Source organism: Elgaria multicarinata, chromosome 10 (genome assembly GCF_023053635.1).
Source record: "Elgaria multicarinata webbii isolate HBS135686 ecotype San Diego chromosome 10, rElgMul1.1.pri, whole genome shotgun sequence".
Classification (NCBI taxonomy): Eukaryota; Metazoa; Chordata; class Lepidosauria; order Squamata; family Anguidae; genus Elgaria; species Elgaria multicarinata.
In genome coordinates, this window is record NC_086180.1 from 51,381,323 (window position 1) to 51,403,456 (window position 22,134).

A 22,134-nucleotide genomic window follows, 5' to 3' on the forward strand; every position below is an offset into this window, starting at 1 on the left:
TCTGCCCTGTTTTCCCCTTACAAATGATGCTCACAATATTCTGTGCTTCCGGAGGAAGGAAGGAGAGAGAGAGAAGTAATGAGGGTTTACTGGGGAAGCTTAACATGATTCATCAGTGGGAAGACAAACAGTGCCAGCCAAGTTTTGCTAAGAGATGCTATCAAACTTCTCAAATGTGCACCTGGAGGTGTAGTCAGAGGCCGTCCAGGGTGGCAGACGGAGGCCCTCCAGCATCTCTCTCTGGCAGCAGCATGATAAAGGATGCTGTGGGAGGGCGGTTGGCAACTCTTGGATCCTGTATACTCGAACTGCGAGTTGTGTCCTGACAACATTGGCAACATGTCAAGAGATCCTGAGGCACATGTCTTCCCTGCATCTACCCCCACCCAACACAGCAAGCCCTTACATCTTCCTTTCAAAACTCGGTGCTCTCTAGATGTGTTACCAGTAGTCAACTGGTGGGTCGCAACCCAAAAGTGGGTTGTGAGGTCAGTCCAGATGGCTCGAGGCAAAGTTGTTGCTGTTGCAGCCACGTTGGGGATGGAGAAAATTATGAAAGTGGGTCCCATGTTGCAGGTTGGGAGTCCGAGGGTGTGTGTGTGTCTCGGGTTTGAACTAGTTGAAGACCACTGTGTTAGACTACACCTTCCATAATCTCCAGCCATTATGGGAGCTGTTGTCCAACACACCCAGAAGCTTGGGATGGCTGCTTTCGGTTGCTGAGAAAGTTGGCTGCATGCCCTGGCTGGCTTGGAATCAAATCGATTAGGTCCACGATCTGCTTGCGCAGGTTTGGCCAAACGACCGCAAGAGGTGCGTGTGTGTACATTTTTTTGTCTTCCAGTTCAGTTCCTTCCAGCGGTGCTTCTTTGAGGCGTTCCTTCTCCTGGAGCAGCCAGACGATCTCGTGCATAGAAATTCAATCAAGGGAAGATGCAAGATTTTCAAAGTGCGAATATGCTGGTTTTTTTTTTTTTTTTAACTGTTAGTGGGGCTTTGTGAACCGCCCAGAGAATTTGCGTTCTTGGGCGCCTATAGAAATAACCGCCATCGAGCTATACAAGAGCTACCTTTGAAAATCAGCTCTGAGCGCCTCTCTCCTTGCCCATAGCGCCAGGAGGGCGAGGAAGAACCCCGCCCCTTTTGCCTGGGCCCCGCCCCTCCCCCTTTCAGGTCGGCTGGGAGAAACTTTTTCGCTTTCTCCCTCGACTAAAGGGCCGGATCGGGAGAGCTGGTGCACTAAACAAAAGTCAGTCTGGCAGGCAGGCGGGCAGGGGCCGGAGGAAAAGCTGGAGCCTGTTGAGCCTGTGAATGGAGGGTTGCGCTGCGGAGTAGCCCCCTCTCTTCCAGGCTCTCAAGCCCTGTCGTTTTCCAGGTAAGATGAATGCCCCCTCCCATCGATCATCCTTGGCAGCCCCCGGGGAAGCAGAGGAGGGGAAGGGGGGGGTCCGCTTGGCTGCCGAAACAGATTCGCCTCCGACGAGGTGGGGAGAGAGAAGTTTGATTGACACGGCGGAGGTGCTCCTTTGTGCGGCTTCGCGGCTGGAGACGGAGCCCTTTGCATCACAATGGCTCAGCACGAAATCAATCTACACCGAGCCATTGGGCTTCTCTTTGCCACGTTTCCTTAGCTTGCCTCGCTGGCACGTTAAAAGGTGACAGGCGCTCTCTCCCCACCTCCCAACGCTTCGCTGTTTAGATCAAGCAGCAAATCAGATCAGCCTTTTTTATTTTTAATGGAAATGGGAGCTTTTGGAAGGATGGAAGGGCAAGGCTCCCTGAATGGTTTCTCTTCCTTTCCTCTGCTTCTTGACCTCCTACATTCGTTAGCATCTTCATTTTATTGAACCTGCAAGTGTCTTCCACAATAAAGAGGCCAGTTTGGCAGGGCACCAAATGTGTTAATGACTTTTTTTACCTCTTTTTGGTCATAAGAGAAATATATAGCTTTTCCAGGTCTGTATGCATATGTTGCTTCTCTAAAACTAGTTTTTTAAAGGGTGGAGATGTATTTCAATTCTGGAGAAACCTGAACCACTTCCAAGATTTCTACCACTGGTTTTCAACAAAAGCCCTATATACTAGTATTGCATCTGATATCGATGCTACCTTACATGGAAACTGTGTAGTAACTTCCGCTATGAATGCTCAGGTAGGAATTACACATGAATTTGAAGTTACAAATGCAATGGAAGGACCCAAATGCTCCTTCCAAATCTGGCAAATGCAGAGACCTTTTACTGTTAAGGGCCAAGGTAAAGTTCATGTGTCTTTCAAGTCATTGATGCCTGTGGTGATACATTTTCAGTCAGCAAGTCTATCTCTATATATTGCAATCAGGGCATGCTATCTTGAAGGACACCTTGCAAAGAGAGACAGGCCCAACTTATATGTCACAAAACGATGCACTTTGTACTTGGTACTGTCTGTCAACACTTTCTTAACAATTACTACATGGGTGACAGGAATGACTTCTAAATAAGGCTGCAATCCCAAACAATCTTCCTAGGGAGTAAGCCCCATTGAACAGAGTGGGACTTGCTTCAGATAAATGCGCAAAAAGATTGCGCTGTAAGTTTGCAATCTTAAAGCATATTTATGTAAATTCCATTGAAATTCATTTCAGGATGTTATACACTTAGGACTGCAGCCTTCTAAACCAGCCATCTATGTATTTACTTGGAAATAAATCTCACAGAGTTCAGTGGTACTTACTCCCCTAAAGGTATGTATTGATTACAGCCCTAGTCTGTAAATGTTTTCTCAAATCAGCTCCCATCACAGGGTTATAAGCCATTATACAACAGTATAATGTTATCAGAACAATATAATCAGAAGCCTAGTGATATGTTGGCATTTACTTATGTCCGTATCATATACTGTCAAAAGTGCTAAGCACTTGCATCTTGATAATGCAGTACTTGGTTTAGTACTTGGCTGTTGTGCTTTCTGTGATGAATGGAGAATTAGCACTCTTACAAAATGTTTTCTGAAAGAGCCACTTTCTGAGTAAAGGTTTATTTCACTCCACAGACATATTTCACTCCACCCACTTTCCTTTCTGCCAATCAAAGCTGATGGTGTTTGTGGGATCGCCCGTCTTGCCATGATAAAAAGGCAGGATGTTGAAGCAGAATAAATCAGTAGGAGCAGCAGCTGCAGCCACAGAAGAATAAGACCATGAAAAATCCAATGTATGAAATAGCATCCCTGCTACTGGAAAAGTTTCTCCTGCTTGCCAACTTCAAACTTCTTGGTATGGGGTCCAGTGCAGAGGAGGAAGAAAAGAAAAAACATGCCTGTTATTATGACACAACCTATTTCAAGCCAGGGGATTTGCTGGAGGTGCCCCGCACCCTCTTCATTCACTTTGGCATCTACCTGGGGGACAACCGAGTGGCCCACCTTATGCCAGACATATTACCAGCTGTCACTAATGACCAGAAACAGATCCAGAAGGTGGTGACCAATAAGAGACTCATCTTGGGCGTCATCACGAAAATGGCCAGGATCCGTGTGGATACAGTGGAGGACTTTGCTTACGGAGGCTTGATTCTGGTGAACCACATGGACAAACTCTTCAAGAACAATGTCCTGCGTAACGAGGAGGTGGTCAGCAGAGCGGAAAAGCTGGTGGGTGCCACTGAATACAGCTTGCTTTGGAACAACTGTGAACATTTTGTGACCTTCTGCAGATATGGCTCTTCAGTCAGCTTCCAGACTGACAAGGTAAACTGCCACTTCCTTTGAGGACCATGATGTGCTGGAAGAGGGAAGGAGAAATGCACAGTGAAGTCTCTATGGGGTTCAACATGAATCATTTCTAATACATTTGTATAAGCATTTCTTTTTTTCCTCCTACACTTTCCTTCCGAAAACAGAAAGTGAGTTACATGAATACTTAGGGCATTCTTCCCCAAACTGGCACCCTTCAGATGTGCTGGACTACAACTGCTATCAACCCCAGCCAGCATGGGCATTGGGAATTGTAGTCCAGCACATCTGGAGGGTGCCAGGTTGGGGAAAGCTATCTTGCTTTTTGTTGGGTGGAGGGACTGGTCATCTTTCTTTCGCCTTAAACCCCTAGTAGCCAAATGTGTTAGTCAAAAAATATCTATCTAGTTATTAACCGTATGAGTCCATAACGCCTTTTGTATTACTTTGTAAGATTTGAGTTGCGCCTTTCCGTGCTTGTCCCAACAAGACTGTTATCCAGACATTTAATAAGCAAAAACTTGTCCAGCCAACAGATCGTCTGGGAACTGGGCAGAGCGAGCTGATGCTGCCAAGGAAGCCCAGTGCTGCTGCTGTAACTCTAGCCATTCAGTTCTCCTGTCTGAACGTGAACCCAGGCAGTTTAACAAGAACATGCTCTTTTTCTTCTTCTTCTTCCTTTTTTGCTTAGGGGAGTGAACACGATAGCCCAAAAGTGCTTCTAAGGAAGAAGAACATTCTCTGCTCAGAGTTGAACAATGTTGGCAGCCCCTTCTTTAAATATTGTGCGGTGTTCCTTGAGACCCTCAGAAGTTGGCAAATCATTGTTTTAGCACTCCACTCCACTCTCTCTGATCAATGACCCGACATCCTGCAAGGGGGCCATTAAGTCTGAATGGCCTTTTCCTCTCAGGACGGAAGGCAAATGGCCATGCCAAATTTGGGATTTTCCAAGTACCTTTCCACCTAGTGAGGACAGATGTGTGTTGATATAGGAAGTGGTGTGTACTGTATAGAATGTTCCCTTGAGTGATGCTCTCAAAAGCTTAATGTTTTCTGCTGATGTTTTCTGGCTTTTTAATACTGACGCAGAAATTGTAAGTGTCTTTCCCCCTCCTTATGTTTCCAAACTCCTCTTTAAGTATGTGAAAACCTTTCATTCTTCTAATTAGCAACATTCTGAAAGAAGAACTTGTAAACAGTCATTTGAAGCATTGCAACCCCCACCCTGCCTCCAGAGCTTGAGTCCAGCTTGATTTCGTTTAAATCCATATTTTGACTGGGATTTATTTATTTAGTATTGCTGAGGATTGGCAATACTAAACCCTGTTTCCCCAAATTAACAGTGTTAAGGAAATGGGGCTCTCTTTTCAAATGGGAGAGCTGGGAACAGGGAGTAAAAAGGCACGTTGATAGTTTGCACACTTTTAAGTGTTCTAAGCAGGCATGATAAAAGGGTGTGTTTATTTCAAACCCACCTTTCCCAAAAGGACAGACTTATGGTATTTTTGGCATGGTGTTGCAACCATCTAAATCTGATGGTGCTAAATACAAGATGCTGGATAAGATTCTCCCCCTTAGAAGAAATACTTTTTAACTGGAGGTGGAGGTACTAAGAGCAGAGCTGATTTCTTTTCCCACCATTCAAGTGAAATAAAGGTCCATTTGTGCAGGAATTGAGAGCAGCACAAGCTGCAGCCCCGGGTTAGCTCAGAGGCATGCTTTACAAGTGGAGCTTGAGGAAGTCTTCCAAAGGAAATACGTCAAATTTATTTAGGTACCAAGCAAATAATTTCTTGTAGTGGAGGCAGTGTTTCTGGTTGGTTAATTGGAATGGAGCACATATTAGCTCTCTGTGCTCAATGTGGGCAGGGAACAGAGCTGGGACTATTCTGCTTTAATTTCTCTCTCTCTTAAAAAATATCGAATCTTTGTAAAATGCCAATGAAGTCATTAACGTTTGCCAGGTTTCAGAGAGACAAAGAGATTTTAATTGGCGTCACTGTTTAGCACTGCTCAAATAACAGAGGTTTTGTATACAGCTTCAATAGTCTAATAAACAGCTTGGTTGGAGAGAACCCACAACTTTTAAACCCTTTAGGCCCCCTGGTTTGCTGTTGTTGTCTTTTTTAATCCACATGTTTCCTTAAGAAATAGGGCAGTTCATTCTGAAGTCTTCATTCGTTCACTTTAAACACACCTCACAAAAAATAACACCGCCACACTGTTCTCTACTCTGTGTCTCACATTGGATTGGCATCTTAGGCCAAGGCTGCTATTTTCCTGTTTCTGTCCATTTCACTCCCAGCTTCACATCCTAAAGAAATATCTTGGCAAATAGGTTGCAAATAGCACAGTTTTGATGACCTTTTGTCCTGAAGCCACAAGAATGATTGGGGGGAGAGTAACAGTCAAGGCATTTTGGACTTCCAGTCAATCAACACAGACTTGAAAAACACCCACTCAAAATCGCTGAAATAACACAATGCACAGCCACATTCTAGTCTCCTTGGCATTTTAGTACAATGGTCTTTCCTGATCTGGTGTCCTCCTGTGCCTGGGAATTGTAGTTCAACCTGGGGCACCAGGTTCGGGACAATTGTAGTATGGCATCTGTGATCTGAATGGTTCTATAAACATGTAAATCACCCAGAAGATTAGAAGTTCAGGTAAATGGTGAGAAAGTGGCCTTGACTACTGATGGTAACATGGATCAGAGGTAAGAGTAGAACCAAACATGGAGACAGGTCTACAGTATGCGTGATGTTGCTTCTTATACATTCTATCACCCTAGGCAGGCATTCAACCCAAGCATGTGAGGGCGCGGATACAAGCCCTACCTCCCAGAATTCCTTAGCACTGGGCCACTTCTAAAATCCTTTGCTTGTGTTTAGTGTTAAATTCTGCAGGTGTGTGTGTGTGTGTGTGTGTAATCGCATTCAGCTGAATCTGCTTACATGCCACTGCAGATCTCCGTGGTCAATGCACATCAGAGAGCCAGCTCGTGTGGTGAGCCACCCCGCCCCGACACTTCTAACTATGTGCAGGCTCAGTGCTTGTATAGGACTGATACATTTCTCTGTCTCAAACAATGGACCCCAGAGCCTACTCAACTCAAGGGCTGGGCTTGCTCAAAGTTAAATGGCACACTTTGACATTAGAGACAAACTTCTGTAAAGGATGAAAGCATTGGTTCACCTGACCCAGAGTTCTTCAGCCACTGAACTGGTGTTAAATACCAGGGACCAGACTTGGTTGAAGCATTACTGAAGATACAAATGCTTCGGAACATGCTCAGAGTACATTTTTCTTAACTCTGGTCCCATTCAGACAACATACTAAACCATGCTGCTTAACCACAAAATGGTTAACGGAATACACTAACCTTAATGCATTCTATCAGCCATTTTGTGGTTAAGCGGCATGGTTTAGCATGTTGTCTGAATGGCGCAAATCATGTGCTCTATCATTCAGCTATGGGTCATTCCCAACCAAAGAAGTGCACTCCAAGATTATTTGCAATGGCACAGAGCAATGCTGGGGTGCACCTCTTGGAACATATGACACAGCTGCTTACAAGAGCAAATATAAATACCCTACAAATATCCATTTTACAATGTTAAAAAATGACCTAAATTTAGCATTAGATAATCTGGAGAGTCAGTGTGGTATAGTGGTTAGAGTGTTGGACTGGGACTTTGGAGTTCCAAGTTCTAGTCCCCACTCAGCCATGACGCTCACTGGGTGACCTCGGGCCAATCACTGACTCTCTTCCTAATTTACCTCGCAGGGTTGTTTAAGGATAAAATAGAGAGAACGAGGACTGTGTAAAGCCACCTTGGGTTCCTTGCAAGAGGAAAAAGTGGTGAGATATGTAATCACCACCACCACATCAGTCACCAGCATCTTCAAAAAACTATACAGAAAACCTTCAGAAACTGGGCCTACCGAAATGCATCCACACCAACATCCAGAAAGCAGTCATACTTAAAACATGCTCAATTGTCAGAAATTTCCTGAATCTGTAAAGACAGCATGTCTTGACAAAGCCTCTCATGTCCATTTAGAAAAACCTATAACAATATGTTATAGATCCTCCTTCTATGTATGTACTTTTCAACTGGAAGCATCTCTTACTTTGCATGTCTAATTTTTCTATTCTGTTTTTTGCAGTTCTGTGAAACCGTGAAGATGATCATCCGGGACCAGAGGAGCGTTCTTGCTTCAGCACTGCTGGGACTGGTTTCTATACTCTGCCTGGGCCTGGCACCTTCCACCACTCTCCCTACCATCATTATTCCATTCATGCTGTGGATGGCTGGTTAATGTTGCCCCCAGAGTTTGGTGGCCGTTGTAAATAAAATGTATAATGTATTTATGAAAGCTCAAACTCCTTCCCAATATTGTGTATAGAGGAAAATGGGACTTGCAATTGTGTAATGATTTCAATGTATCTTTGGCCAGAATATGGTGAACAAGAGAGCTTACTGTGTAAGCCACTGGATTCCAGAAGGCAACTTCAGCGATGGATTCATGGGGTTTACTCCCAAGCAAGTGTGCGTGGGTGGCAATCCTAAACCCAGAAATACCTTCTGCTAAGATTAAAGGTACTAACTCATAAGTAAATAGACATAAGTTTGGAGCATGGGTGATCTAAGAGAAGAGGCATTCATTTGGATGTCTGTGAAAGAGAATATTAGAGGAGAGGCAACTAACAGGCAATGAAAACAAGCTACTATTCCTTATCCCTTCCAGATCTACTGTGAAAGCTGTTGTTTGTAACCCAAATACAATGCACTGTTTCTAATGAGGATAAACAAAAATCCAGATGTGTGTGTATATTGTTACACGTTAAACAACTTCTAACTGGTTCACGCCTCCTTTTTTGGATTTCCGTAAAGAAAGAAGTTGAACCAAATGCCTTTTGACGTAAATTATACAAGCGCCTCCCATCCTGCTTTGATTTGGGTGCAGGAAAAAATCTGCACCTCCCCAGAGTTGTCCTTGCTATAAAATGTCGATGGCACATATATAAATCATGCTAGGGGACTTTTGAAGGCTGGCTCAAGTGTCTAACAAACAAATAAGCATTTAGGATGCAATCCTATACGTGTTTAGACAGAAAAAGTCTTACAACTCCCAGCATTCCCCAGCCAGTCTGGGGAATGCTGGGAGTTGTAGGACTTTTTTCTTTCTAAACATGCATAGGGTTGAACCCTTAGTGCTTGAGGGAAGATGAAAGGAAGTTCCCTAGCTCTTTGATCTTTCTTCACAATGAGACCAATCAGCATAGTTTTCTTTTTTTAAAATCACTTTATGACAGCTAATGGCTCTGCTAGTTGACCTTAGAGTGGGATACATTTGTTGTCATAGCGTCCAGGTCCAGACTGCCATTAGACGAGATGAAATAACCTGCCCCAGACAACAGATTTCAGGGTCTTGTTCAAAGGGTGGTTAATTGTTAATGGCTTTGGCTGAAGTCCTATACACACTCATGCAGGAGTGAATACAGTGGATAAGAACACCCTGCTGGATCAGACCAAAGGTCTTTCTAGTCCAGCATTCTGCTTCCCACCATGGCCAACGCTTCTTGGAAGCCCACAAGCAGGACTTGAGTGCAGTAGCACCCTCCCCTCCCTTTGCTCCCTAGTGACTGGTATTCAAAGGTGTGCTGCCTCTGAAACTGGATTGCCATCATGACTAGTAGCTGCAGATTTATACCTGATTGAACGTCGATATGGCTTGGCTGCATGTTTATTTTGACCTCAGGTGCCAACCTGCCATAGGTCACTTCTGGTTATGTAATGTGGGACAGTAGAAAGAGTCAAAATTCAATACTTCCATCTCTTAAACAGCCACGTATGAATTTCTAGACTATCTCCTCACCACCTCCATGTGCCTCTTTATGCATTACTTGCACACTTACATGGTGTGCTTTCTTCTGCAGCGTGGGGAAAAAGAGCATGATTTACTTGGGTTCGGTCTGAGCTCTGATAAAAATAATGAGATCATATACACATATTTCTTACTTTAAAACCCATCTGGTTTGGTGGGTTTTTCTTTTGTTTTTTTGTATCATCTCAGCAGGTGTGTGTAATTGCCCAAATAACTATAAATCACCCGCTTTGCAGTTGTTCAAGGGAATGGAATGGCAGGAAGTTAAATGATAAGCATTTCTTTGCCCAACAATTCCCTTTTTAAAAAGAGGAGACAGTTTGAACCTTATCCTTTCCCCTGCCTTATCCTTTCCCTCAAACCCAACTTACAATTGATGCTAACAGAATGGGTGAACTCTCTGCATGGTTAGTTGCTCAGGCACTCTCATAGCTGAAGTGGATTAGATCCACTCCTGGGAACCCCTCCAAAATGAAATGTTTCCTGAGCATGGATGTAATTGGCTCAAAATGCAGGGGTGTGGAACCTATTCATACAAGCAACTAATGGCCCAGACCGGCTTCCTCTGAACCCGGCTCCCTCCAGATGTGTGAAATGACAACTCCTGTCATATCCTGCCAATAAGACTATGGGAATTGTAATCCAATACAGCTGGACGGAACCAGATTGGACAAGGCTTGCCTAGAGTGTTACCCATTTGTTTGTGTTGAAAGTGTCAGGGTAATGCAGGTGTACACCCATTTGTACTACAACTCCCATCAGCCCCAGCCAGCATGGCCAATGGTCAGGGAATATGAGTTATAATCCAAAACATCTGGAGGGTACTGGATTGCCTACCCCTGGTGTAATGCACCTTAAATTTAGATTACCTTGATTTGAGTGATTGTTCCCAAGGGACTAATATATTTTTTGCGTGGGGGGGGGGGGGGAAGCAAGCAATGTACAACCTTTCCTTCTGATGTAAACTAAGCCATGGTAGGTGCACTGTGGCCATGATATAGTATGGTATCTGTGCCCAAGTATTAAGCACCTTTAAAAAGTGAGATGACTTAATGATGGGAGCTGATAAATAGACAACTATGTGAAGAAGTCGGGAGCAAGCAAGGGTTCTGCAATCTAGTTCCTGGCTCCATTAAACTGGATTAGCGCAATCAGACAGGAATTGCTGGTGTGATGCAACTCTGCTGCCTGCACAGGTGCCTGAACAATGTCAGCTGTGGGAGTGGGGTTTCCTAACCATGCCATTCCCACTTTTCCAGATGCAAATTCTGACTATTTCCTGCTATGTTTCAACTCTTTTTGGCATGGAAGCTTTTCCTTCCAAGGCGGGAGGCGGGGTCTGGAGCACTGATTCAGCACACCTGATGCCCACAAGACCCAAAGGAGCTGTTCTGATTTCTGGGAATCCAAAAGTTAGAGCAAGGAGTTGTAGGTTTGGTGGTGTGGTTGGGGAGTATTCTTAAAACTGCTGAGAGTGGCACAAAAACACTGTGTTAGATGGTATCTCTCTTTTGCATGTGCTACTCTTCCTGCCCGCCCCCCTCCCTCCATTCTTTTTTAGGATTATGGCACCAAAACAGCCGTGGGAGAGACTTCAGTTTGCACAAGCCCAAAGCGGTAGCAATGGGAGGTACTGACATGCTCTTGCAAGGATACAAAGCTTTCCCCCCAGCAAAACAAGATTTCCCCCCCACCACCAGATTCTTATTCAGAAGGGTTTGCAAAATGAACAGAAGTTGCTGACGGGAGCATGGGGTATAGACAAGTGATACAGGGGAAAGGACTGCTAGCCTGAGAATAAAGGGGAGACTGGCTCTCCCTTCTTTTCCAGGCTCTATAGTCTTGTCATCTTCCAGATAAGATAAATGGCCTCCATCAATCATCCCCGGCATCCATTGGAGAAGCTGGGGATCTGTTTGGCTCCTAAAAACATATTAGCCTCCAACTGGGGGACATTGTTGACCTGACAGAGGTGCTCTTTTGTGAAAGGAGTTGCTAGGATTTAATCATTTGCATAATGGCTTATTATCTTCACACAACTCAGCCATGCTTCCTTCACTTTCCCTGATGACGGAATTAAGAGACCCCTCATTTGGCATAGGCAGGCCATTGTCAGCAAAGGGAAATGGAAACAAATCTGTAAAGGAAAGGAGGACAGTGCCCAGCCACCATGGTCTGCTCTTTCACTTCAGCATGCAGTACAATCAAAGCACACTGCTTTGTACATTTCTTTGCTTATACATACATACAAAAATGCATATTCTGCCCCTCTGGTACTTATGTACCTTGGCAAGGATGGACACATTTAGAACATCTCCACAAAGCTGACTCTGGAAGCACCCCTAAACTGCATACATGGTTTTTCAAGAAGAGTACTAGCCTATCCAAAACAGGCTGAAGTCCATCTGTCTCTTGAACAGAAGCATCTGTCTTGTCTGGATTACATCTCAATTTATTAGGCCTCATCTAGCCCATTACCACTGCCAGAAACCAATTCAGAATATCAACAACTTCCCTGGCAGTCGATGGAAAGTCATAAAGCTGCAGGTGTAGAAGTTAAAACTTTGACCTTCATTTGGATGAAATAAAAGATATATACGTGGTTTGTGTATATCCATGACTTGCAGGTATTTAAAAATTGGGAGCACTTTTAGTTTTGTCAAAACAGGAAGGGAATTCTTGTCCGCAGTTATACTTATCTGCACAAATTTTCTATCCACTTGAATAATTTTGTGATGGTGTTTTTCAGTGGCTAGCCTGTGGTTCTTCAGAAGTGCTCTGGTTATCAATTGCCAATAAACTGATAACCCAATCTTAACCCAACTGCTGTGCAACAGAAGGCATTGATGTTTTCCCTCTGCAGTGTGGATTTCCATAGGGAAGCAGGGTAAGGGAAAAGAGTAAGACTCCTCATTACATTCTTTTAAAAAAATATTTATTGTACATGGGGCTCCAAATAGTCTTCCACTGAGAGGACTGATTAGGTAAGCTTTCCCCAACCTTGTACCTTCTAGATGTTTTGGACTTCAACTCCCGTGAGCCCTAGCCAGAATGGCCAATGGTCAGAAATGCTGGGAGTTGTACTCCAAAACATCTGGAGGGCACCAGGTTGGTGAAGGTAGCATTGGGTCATACCTGTCTAGCTTCAGCAAAGAATCACCACTCACCTGGGCCTCTTTGTTAACACTCTATAGCTGGGTTCACACAACATGATAACTCACACTGCAGGTAGAGTATGGGTTGAGTGTGGGTTGTTGTTGAACCACTGGCTGTTGTGTTGTCTGAACCAAGCCATGATTAACAACCCCTGGTTGACAACCCAACAACAAACCACATGGTTTGTTCATTGTTAACAAATCATGGTTTGTTATCTTGGCTGGGTTCAGACAACACAACAACCCACAGTTTGACAACCCATACTCAACTCATATACTACCCTGAGTGTGGGTTATCAAGTTGTATGAATTCAGTCTATAGCTGGGTTCAGATGATCGCAACAAGAAAAGAAGCCATCATGGTTTCTACCCCCACCCCCTCTATTTGCATAATCCCCTGCAAACCTGGCCCGCTGCACAGTGAGGGTGGGAACATACCTACCCTACAGGGTGACCGTATGAAAAGAAGGACAGGGCTCCTGTATCTTTAACAATTTTATTGAAAGAGGAATTTCAGTGGGGGCCATTTGTATGCATGCAGCACCCGGTGAAATTCCCTCTTCATCATAAGTTAAAGCTGCAGGAGCTCTGCCCTCTTTTGTACTGGTCACTCTAGTATAGGTCCCGCAGCTTTAAATGTTGTGATGAAGAGGGAATTTCACCAGGTGCTGCATGCATACAAACCACACCTGCTGAAATTCCCCTTTCAATACAACTGTTAAAGATACAGGAGCCCTGTCCTCCTTTTCATGTGGGCACCCTACTACGCTACAACCCATGACATGCAGTAGCACTTGTAGGGTGGGTGCAAAGGCACTTCCACCATGCTGTGCACCAGGTTCAGATAACAAGCCAACTTGCGCTGCATTGCTGGAGCTTATGCCAATGGCGGCTGTGCATGTGGCATGCACGGGCGTGGGGGGAGAAGCCACGATGACTTCTTTTCCCATCGCAATCATCCAAAGAGGCCAAATGAGTTGTGCATGGAAGCAAGAAAAATGCTACACTTCTGTGGTGCTGTATTTGGGTCTCCAATGGCTGTGTAGAGGATGGTGCAAACCATAGTTTGTACTACAGCTGTCAAAGTACAAAACCTGTCATAGGTTTTCCAAAGACAAGATTAATGGGGAAGGGAAAGTAATTTCTCTTGCTTTTTCCTGTTCATGGGAAACAAGATTCCAGTGGTTTTAAACATTTATATTGACTAAAGGGATAGTTGCTGTAATGAGAAGCCTTGCCCAAGATGGTAATTGTAATGTTTAAGGGAAGGGATATGTTCAAAGACCTGTCGGCTTGTGCCACACTTTATCCATTGCTTAGCAGCATTCTCCTTTTGATCTGAAGACTATCTGATTCAACATTATGATCTCTCAATTGTTAGACTAACAAAAGGAACGTCATCTTCTTAAACAGTCTGGAATTTCAGTCTAGGAGACTGACAATGATCGGACCTTAATAAGGTAAAATGATCTACCTGCTTCAAGTGACAGGGGTATTTATCATAGCCTAGGGCTGACAGAATGGTATTTGCTTTTGTGCCTTTCAAGCATGGCTGAGATGTTCACATCTTGTATGGCCAGTACAAGTGAAGCTTGACGGATACGAAAGCAAATATGCCGCTAATAGCCTCAGGGTTTTCTGCATGTTTCCCCGTGTATTTTATACTACTTGTCTTCCATGCAGCCTACTCTGACCAGGTGCCCAGCCTGATGTGTTGGACTGCAGCTCCCATCAATCCCAGCCAGCATGCAGGGACTTTTTTCAGTGGCTATTATGCTATATGTTGCCTCTGCTGCTAATGGATCCATGTAGCTACCTGAATTTTGGGAATGTCCTTCACAGCATGTCTATGGGGGCTCCCACACTTCAGAATTTACCGCACCACCACTGTTTTTCTAACCTAACATGTTACACAGTGGAAGTTAAGTGGCTACTGCCTGCCTGGGAGGTGTGCTGAAGAGCTGCCCTACCTCCTTGCCTTCGGCCCAGCCCAGCCCTGAGGACTGACTCTCCCTCAGCCTACTGATACAGTCTACCATTATGTTTGTTTGCAGTGGACTTTTCCAGCCAACATGTTGGCTACAGGCTACTAATTGAAATGTATTTCAATGGAATTGTGCTTAAGCATTAACTCTCCCTGGATCAGGGCCGCTATTTTAACGTTAGCATTCAAAGTGTTCCTCTTTGTAGTAACAGTTTGTTACTTCAAAGAATCAGATATTATGTTATGTCTTTTCCCCTGTAATATAGGAAGTCATGCTACACTGTAGAATTCATTTCTGAACTACTCCACTGAGCGTAGGAATGTCTAGAAGCTACACGTCTCTGGACGTGTGGCATGCACGCCCCCTTAATCATTGACGCAGTCTCTATTGTCTTCTGATCCATGCTGGCGTTTTCCAATGGCATGCTTGCAAAGCCGTGGGGCTGTTTCTCCCTGCATCAGAATAAATATGGGGTAAGCACTCAATTAGAGATGGAGGCCACATTGAACCAGATCCTTACCCTGGTTCACAAAAAAATAGTACAAGAGCCCTGAGTATAGGCCTTGTATTCCTCTGGACATCCATTCTGCTATATTTCATAGAAAAAACCCAAGGAGAATCAAGCCCATTCTCCTATTTCCCCATCTGCTCTCATGCAGCACTAGAGTAGGCAGACTGGGCTGGTAATCAATAATTTGAACTCTTATATGACCTTGTATTTAAGCACTAGCCTGGTAGCCACAGGCTAGTGTTCTTTATGGCATGGCCTGAGGGCCACAGGCACTCCCACTAACCTCTCTGCCTCTCTCTCTGTCTTTGCAGTAGCTGCTCACACTCATCTTCTGGAATTTAATGGCTGGTCAAGTCCCAAACAGCCCCATGACCGCCACCTACTGAAAAATCCACAACAAATACCTAGAAGCAAGCATAAATAGCTGTAACTTAAAACAATTTTTATAGCTTTTTGAAGACTAAGTTGGAGAAAAGCCTCTCCCACACACAAAAAAACCCAAGCTATGGAGCTCATTAATAAGAAAGCCCCATTCTGCACTATGTATCAGACAGTCCCAGAGAAGATAAAGTTATAGTTTTATCTACTCCACAAACCCTGTAAAAAGCAGAATCAGATATTCCCAAAACAGATTTCTACATAAAGTGTAGCAACCTGCTGAATCTAACAATGTTGGTCAAAAATCCAAAGATCAACCAGAGGTGAACAGAAAGAAAAATACTCTCCAGCTCACTCTCAGCAGGGGCATCTCTAGTTTTGCCAAGAGGTTTCCTGTTATCTGGGCTACCAGAGGAAGTTTTGAGAGTGGGGAGGCAGGAGATTTGCCCCTCGTCAGTTATAGGGTGGATGGGTGAGGAGAACACAGGAATAATCAGCCAGTTAGCTGTGGAAGGGAGAAAAGAACCCAAGAGGCAAAGAGTAATGTAATTTGATAGCTGCAGTAATGGACTATGCATGCACTGGAGGTGGCGGTGAATTTGAATGCACAGGAGAGAGAGAGAGAGAGAGAGGGCAACATGAATTTGCACTTCAAGATTTTCAGCAATGAGTAGAGCAAGGCACTCTCTCATGATGAGAAAAAGATCCATCCCAATCCAAGAACCAAGTGACTTGGTTGGAATTTGTTTGCCTGGTGACTGACTGATGAGGGCTTTGATTGGACAACATGGAGGAAGATCAGGAGGAGATAGGCCACTTATGAAACATAAAGTGATTTGCGTAACATTTGCATATGCTAATTGATATGTATAGACACAAATTTAGAAATAATATCATAATTAAAATATAGCACATCTCACCATAGTATGGGAGCCTGTGACCAGGTGAACTGTGTGCCAGCCTTGTTCAGTGTATTGTCCAGTATTTTGAATTTTGCCTGGAAACAAACTGGTAACCAGTGCAGGCGAACCAGAACTGGGCTTATATGTTCATATTTCCTAGTCCCAGTCAACAACCTGGCTGCTGAATTCTGCACTAGCTGCAGTTTCCAAACCATCTTCAAAGGAAACACAATGTATAACTGCTTTAAGATATTTTTGGATATGGATAGCAGTATATCAAATCACAAATATTATATTTGTGATATTTAACAAATTTAAATTTTACTGTTCTAACTCTGTATTTTAATTTTATATCAATTTTTGCTGCGTGGTTTTATCCTGGTTGTGCTTTTTATACTGAATTTTGTATTTTTAAACTGTTGGTTGTTTTATTATGGTTTTAATTTTTGTGAACCGCCCAGAGAGCTTCGGCTATTGGGCGGTATAAAAATGTAATAAATAAATAAATATATTTAGGGCATCCTATGCCTGTTTAGGCAGAAAAAAGTCCTACAACTCCCAGCATTCAGCTGAAAAAGTCCTACGACTCTCAGCGTGGAGAGGCTGGAGAATGCTGGGAGTTGTAGGACTTTTTTTCTGTCTAAACATGCATAAATTGTGCCCATAGTAGGATCCATATAAGAGTCCATGCCATCAACATTGGAGGGCCATAGCCCATTTCACTTTGTTATCCAATATTGCCAAGTAGATTTCTCTGGCAAGTAAATTTACATCCCAAATGATCTGCCTTTGGATATGGTAGATGGACATAACTAATACATTTCTAGGAGTCTGAATAACTGGGACCCCACAGACCACATACTGATCACCAGATTGTGCACAAAATAAACAATCTGCCAGTAGTCCATGCAAAGGGAAATAAAATCTTGCTCAGCCAAATTATTTTACACTATATAATATTGCCACCTACTGGCTAATCAGGAAGCCCCTATTATAGTTCTGTGCATCTCAACAGTTACGTAACAGCATTTAGAAAATTGCTTGGTCCTAATAATATGTATTACACTAATCTGCTACTTAGGATTTATTTGGAGAAATCAAGGAGTATCAACATTGCCTTTAATCACAATTTTTGTTTATAAGAGCTTTAGCAACATAGAATTAAAGTTTGGGGTGTTTTTTTAAAAATATTTCCAAATGCTTGGGACTTTTGAGGGAACTTTATAATAATAACACATGCTCTTAAATATTTGTATTAACTGGTATTAGAAAACCCTTATATATATCTATATAGGCAAAAATTAAAAACAACAACCACATTTCTCTAAATGGCAGGAGGCAGATTCTTCCACTGTCAATCAACTCCAAAATAGTTTCCTGGTTTCATGATAAATGGCACTGAAAACCTCCCAGCCCCAGCTCTCTTGCAGCCTGAGGCAAGAGAAAACACACACACCACTGTGTTGTGCCATTTTCTACCACACTGCGCCCCCATTCCCCTTCCCCCATCATGTCCCTCTTACCTTTGCTGTCGCTGCATCAGCTCTATGAAGAGCCACAGGGCCGGAACAAGTAACTGTGGGGCTCTCATGACAGCCCCGCAGCCACTTCTTCTGGCTGCTTGGTTCTCCATAGAGCCGATGAGGCAGCAAAATTAAGGGGGGCATGTAACAAGGAAAGAGCCCTGCCAGCCGCTTCCTTGCTGTGTCACATGCCATGCTTGGAGAGTGGCTGGCAGGAAGCAGGGCAATGGGGGTCGACCCTCCTGGTGGGGGGCAGGAGGGAGCAGCACAATCCTCTGCTCCTCCCACTCCACCACTTGACGCGGGTGCCTCATCCAGCTTCATTGGAGGGCTGGCCCTGAAATCTCCTAATATAAAACGTAGTGGAAATTAATTGAACAGCAACCAGAGAGGGAGAGAAAAGGCTTACTGATGATGATTGAGAGAGTGGGGGATTTTGGAATGATCTTGAAAGTGAGTGTTGTTTTTCATATGCTTGCAGTGAATGGATGTGTAGGTGTGGAGTGTATGCGAGCATGCATGTATGAGTGATGACCCAGGGTGACAGAGTATGTAAGGGTAGTGATCGGGGTGAGAGAAATGGAGGGAATGAGATGGTTGGCAGACAGAGCAGGGGGTGGGGGAGAGAGGATATGAGTGTGCCTTTTGTAAAATAGGTTTCTGTTGGCACAGAAAACTGTAGATTCAAGGGAGTTGCTTTGTGTGTTGGGGTTTAGATTCCACCTTTGCCTTGTACTCAGTGTTCTGGGCAGGTTACTTGTTTTTGTGACTAGCCACATTTCTCATGGCAGCCATTTTGTGGTGATGCCCAGGGTAGTTTCTCAAATGGCCAAAAGTGCCCATGAATCCCAAAAGGTTGCCCACCCTGATCTTTAAGTCTGTAAAACTGTACCTTCCTAACTTGTCCCAGAATTGTTCTCAAGAGGTGAATTCTCAAAAGAAAACTAGCATAAATCAACCATATTATGACATGTGAACATGCTCTGAAATCACTCATACATGCTAGAAACAACACAAAGGAAACAACTGAGGAAGAGCAGCTTGGATAAACAGTATGAATATGCTTTTGGCCATTCTAAGATTTCTCAACTGGATCTCGTTTAATTTTGTGCCACCTTGTGAGGGCTATGCCCTAACAGGCGGCATAGAAATACTTTAAATAAATAAAAATGTGAGTTCCATGGGGAAAGTAAAGTAATACACTTACCTGACAAAGAAAGAATGTGCACCCTCAGATTTGCTTTCAAATGCGGAGCTGCTCCCTCAGATTTGATGTCACAACGGAAGGCACTTCAATGAATAGAACTTCTTGCACAAAAGCTGAAAAGGAAGCTAACATGGAGAGGTGGAAGAAAGATGAGCATCCTCAGCTCCAAATGTATTGGTTTTGTCCTCCATGGTAGTAACTAATCTTCTGCAGATTTCCTAGTCTTCCCTGATTTTGCACAATGAAAAAGAGAGACAAAGGATTAATCTTGGGGATATATCTTTTCAGAGATCTCTGCGGGCATTTTTTTTTAAAAAAAAAAAACTCCTGAAGGTTCGAAAGATATGGTATAAAGCTGAAATGCATTGGGCTAGTTTGAGGAATAAAATTATATATGTTTTTTTCACATCTTGAGACTTCATCTTTTTTCCCATCAGGTTTTTAGACATTCTCCAGTTTTATCTGACCCCACCTCTGCCGCCTTCTCTGATTTTGGTCACTCACTTCAATCTTGGATGACAGTGCAAAGAAGTTGCTAGAGAAAAATGTCTTCCAGATTACCACCACTCTGCTGGATTGCTGGAATACCTCCATGGAAATGTGCATGCCCATGGGGATGTTACTGCCAAAAAGGTAAACATGAATCTGGCTGAGGTTACCATGACAGGTTCATGCTTTGCTTTCTGAAAGGAAGTAGGTTGAGGTCATTATCTGATTGGATAGTCACAAAAGAGTTACATCATGCCACTGGAGTGATCTTAAGTTTCTGTCACTATTGTCTAGTGAACTAACTGTGTAGCTTTATCCCCTGGTCTATGGAGCTGACCAACCCCCAAGGTGTTTTATTTGTACTTCTTTGTACTTTTCTAAGTACAAACACAATATGCTCAATCATCCAATGCTGCCCCAAGGCTCTAGCAATTCCAGATTACCTGCAATTACTTGCTGCAAGTGGAATGTGAGATAATTAATTAATAAATTAGTTTAGTTGGCCAAAGGGCTACAAAAGCTCCTGAAGGGGCGTCTTGACCAACCAGAACTTTTGCTATGGCTCAATGGACCTCAAGATGGTATCTTACACCTTAGAACAGTGGTAGGTAACTTGTAGCCCTCCAGCTGTTGGACTGCAACTCCTAGCAGTCCTACCCAACATGGCCAACGGTGAGGGATGATGGGACTTGGAGTTGCAATCCAACTACATCTGGAGGGCCACAGGTTACCCACTCCTGCCTTAGAAGCTTGGATAGCCAAAAGTCAAACCTACTGGAAGCTGCTTACACTGGGGTAACTGGGAATGCAGTTTCCACCATACTTACATCCTTTAAATTGGAGGTTAGAGGAATTTTCTGAAAGTTTCTTAGGACCTTGTAATAGGTATAGGCACCATCTCTGTTCACGTACATAGCTTATCAAGCAGCACTGTCTTTTAACTTTCATTTGAGTTCAAGGGGGCTCATTCCCATGTTAAGTGTGCATAAGATTTGGCTGCTAACATGCTAGCTGATGTGAAAGCTGAATTCCTGTTTGGTATACAACTGCTTGAACACTATTTCAGTCACTCAGGAACCCAGAGGAGGACCTCAAGTTGTGTTTAACGTTTGAATGTACCTCTTAAAATATTTAATTTATGTAAGAAATCATTTGTGTGTGGAAAGAGTGCTGACCATAAAAGCACATTTCAGCACCCATAGTGAATTGTTTCCCAATGATTTCCTCCGAGGCTGCAATCCTATACCCATCTAAACATACGACAGTGTAGACATGCTGAGCGACAAGGCTGCAATGCTGTGCACAGTTACTTGGGAGTGAGCCTAGTTACAGGCAATACGGCTTACTTCATTCTCAAGAGTACAAGGCGCAATCCTATGCATGTTTAGACAGGGGGAAAAAAGCCCTACAACACCCATCATTCTTCAGCCAGCAGCCCTTGCTGGCCGGGGAATGCTGGGTGCTATAGGCCTTTCCCCCCTCTCTGAACACGCAGAGGATTGCGCTTTAAGACTGTGTTGCGGGCCTGCAATCCTGTGCACGCTCCCTAGGAGTAAGACCATTGACCCCAACAGGCCTGACTTCTGAGTCCGCCTGCATGAGACTGCGGCTATTCCTCAACCCTCCTCAGCCAAAGCCAGCTACTTAGTAGCGCCCTTCCCCATTGGCTCCTTCTGTCACTGACGGTAACAATCAGGCCGCCTTGGCGTCCGTTAGGGGCAAACGTCTCCGCCGCCGCCGCCGCCCGCGTTCTTTCCCCTTCCTTTTTGTCCCCCTCCCTCACAACTAACGAATCTCCAACTCTCCCCCCCCCCGCCCACACTTTAAAACGGCGCGGAGAGGGGGGGGGTCGGCGGGGCAGAAAGGCGGTGGTGGCACGAGGGGTGGGAGGAGAAAGGAACCTTCTCACCTCGTGCTGCGCCGCCGGTTGGGTTCCGATTGGCCAACGGCGGCCGTCAATCTGGGAGAACCAAACAGCCGGCGCAGACTCGGAAGCGTCTGATTGAAAGTGGCGCGAGCGCCACCCGCCCTCCTCCGCCCACCATCCCGCAGCGGTGAGAGGGCGTGGGCGGTGGCCGCAAGCAGCAGCAGCCGCCTCGCGTCGATACTTCGTACCGTTTTCTCTACTGGGAGGGAGCTTTTTTCCTTTCCCGGTGGTAAGAGCCGTCCCGGTGACTCTTGGATAGATTCACACACACGTTGTGGTAAACGAAACATCTCATACTCTCCGCGTATTCCCTCCCTCCCTCTCTCCACTAAAGTCAGAAACCCAAACGAGAGGTGGGAAGCGTGGCTCGGACCCCCAAAATGGGGGCGCTGAGGGAGGCAAGAAAAAGAAAGGACCCTTCATGGGTCACCTCGGAATAACGTTCTGT

The 22,134-nt window shown here is 44.4% G+C and overlaps 1 protein-coding gene across 1 annotated transcript; it reads left to right on the forward strand.

Annotated features, from left to right (window-relative positions):
* Positions 1–1,184: 1,184 nt before the first annotated feature.
* Positions 1,185–8,537, forward strand: LRAT (lecithin retinol acyltransferase). The gene is made up of 3 exons (XM_063135241.1): positions 1,185–1,375; positions 3,034–3,729; positions 7,888–8,537. Exons 2-3 carry the CDS (start codon positions 3,181–3,183, stop codon positions 8,038–8,040), a joined length of 702 nt encoding a protein of 233 aa, XP_062991311.1. The 5' UTR covers positions 1,185–1,375; positions 3,034–3,180; the 3' UTR covers positions 8,041–8,537.
* The last annotated feature ends 13,597 nt before the right edge of the window (positions 8,538–22,134 follow it).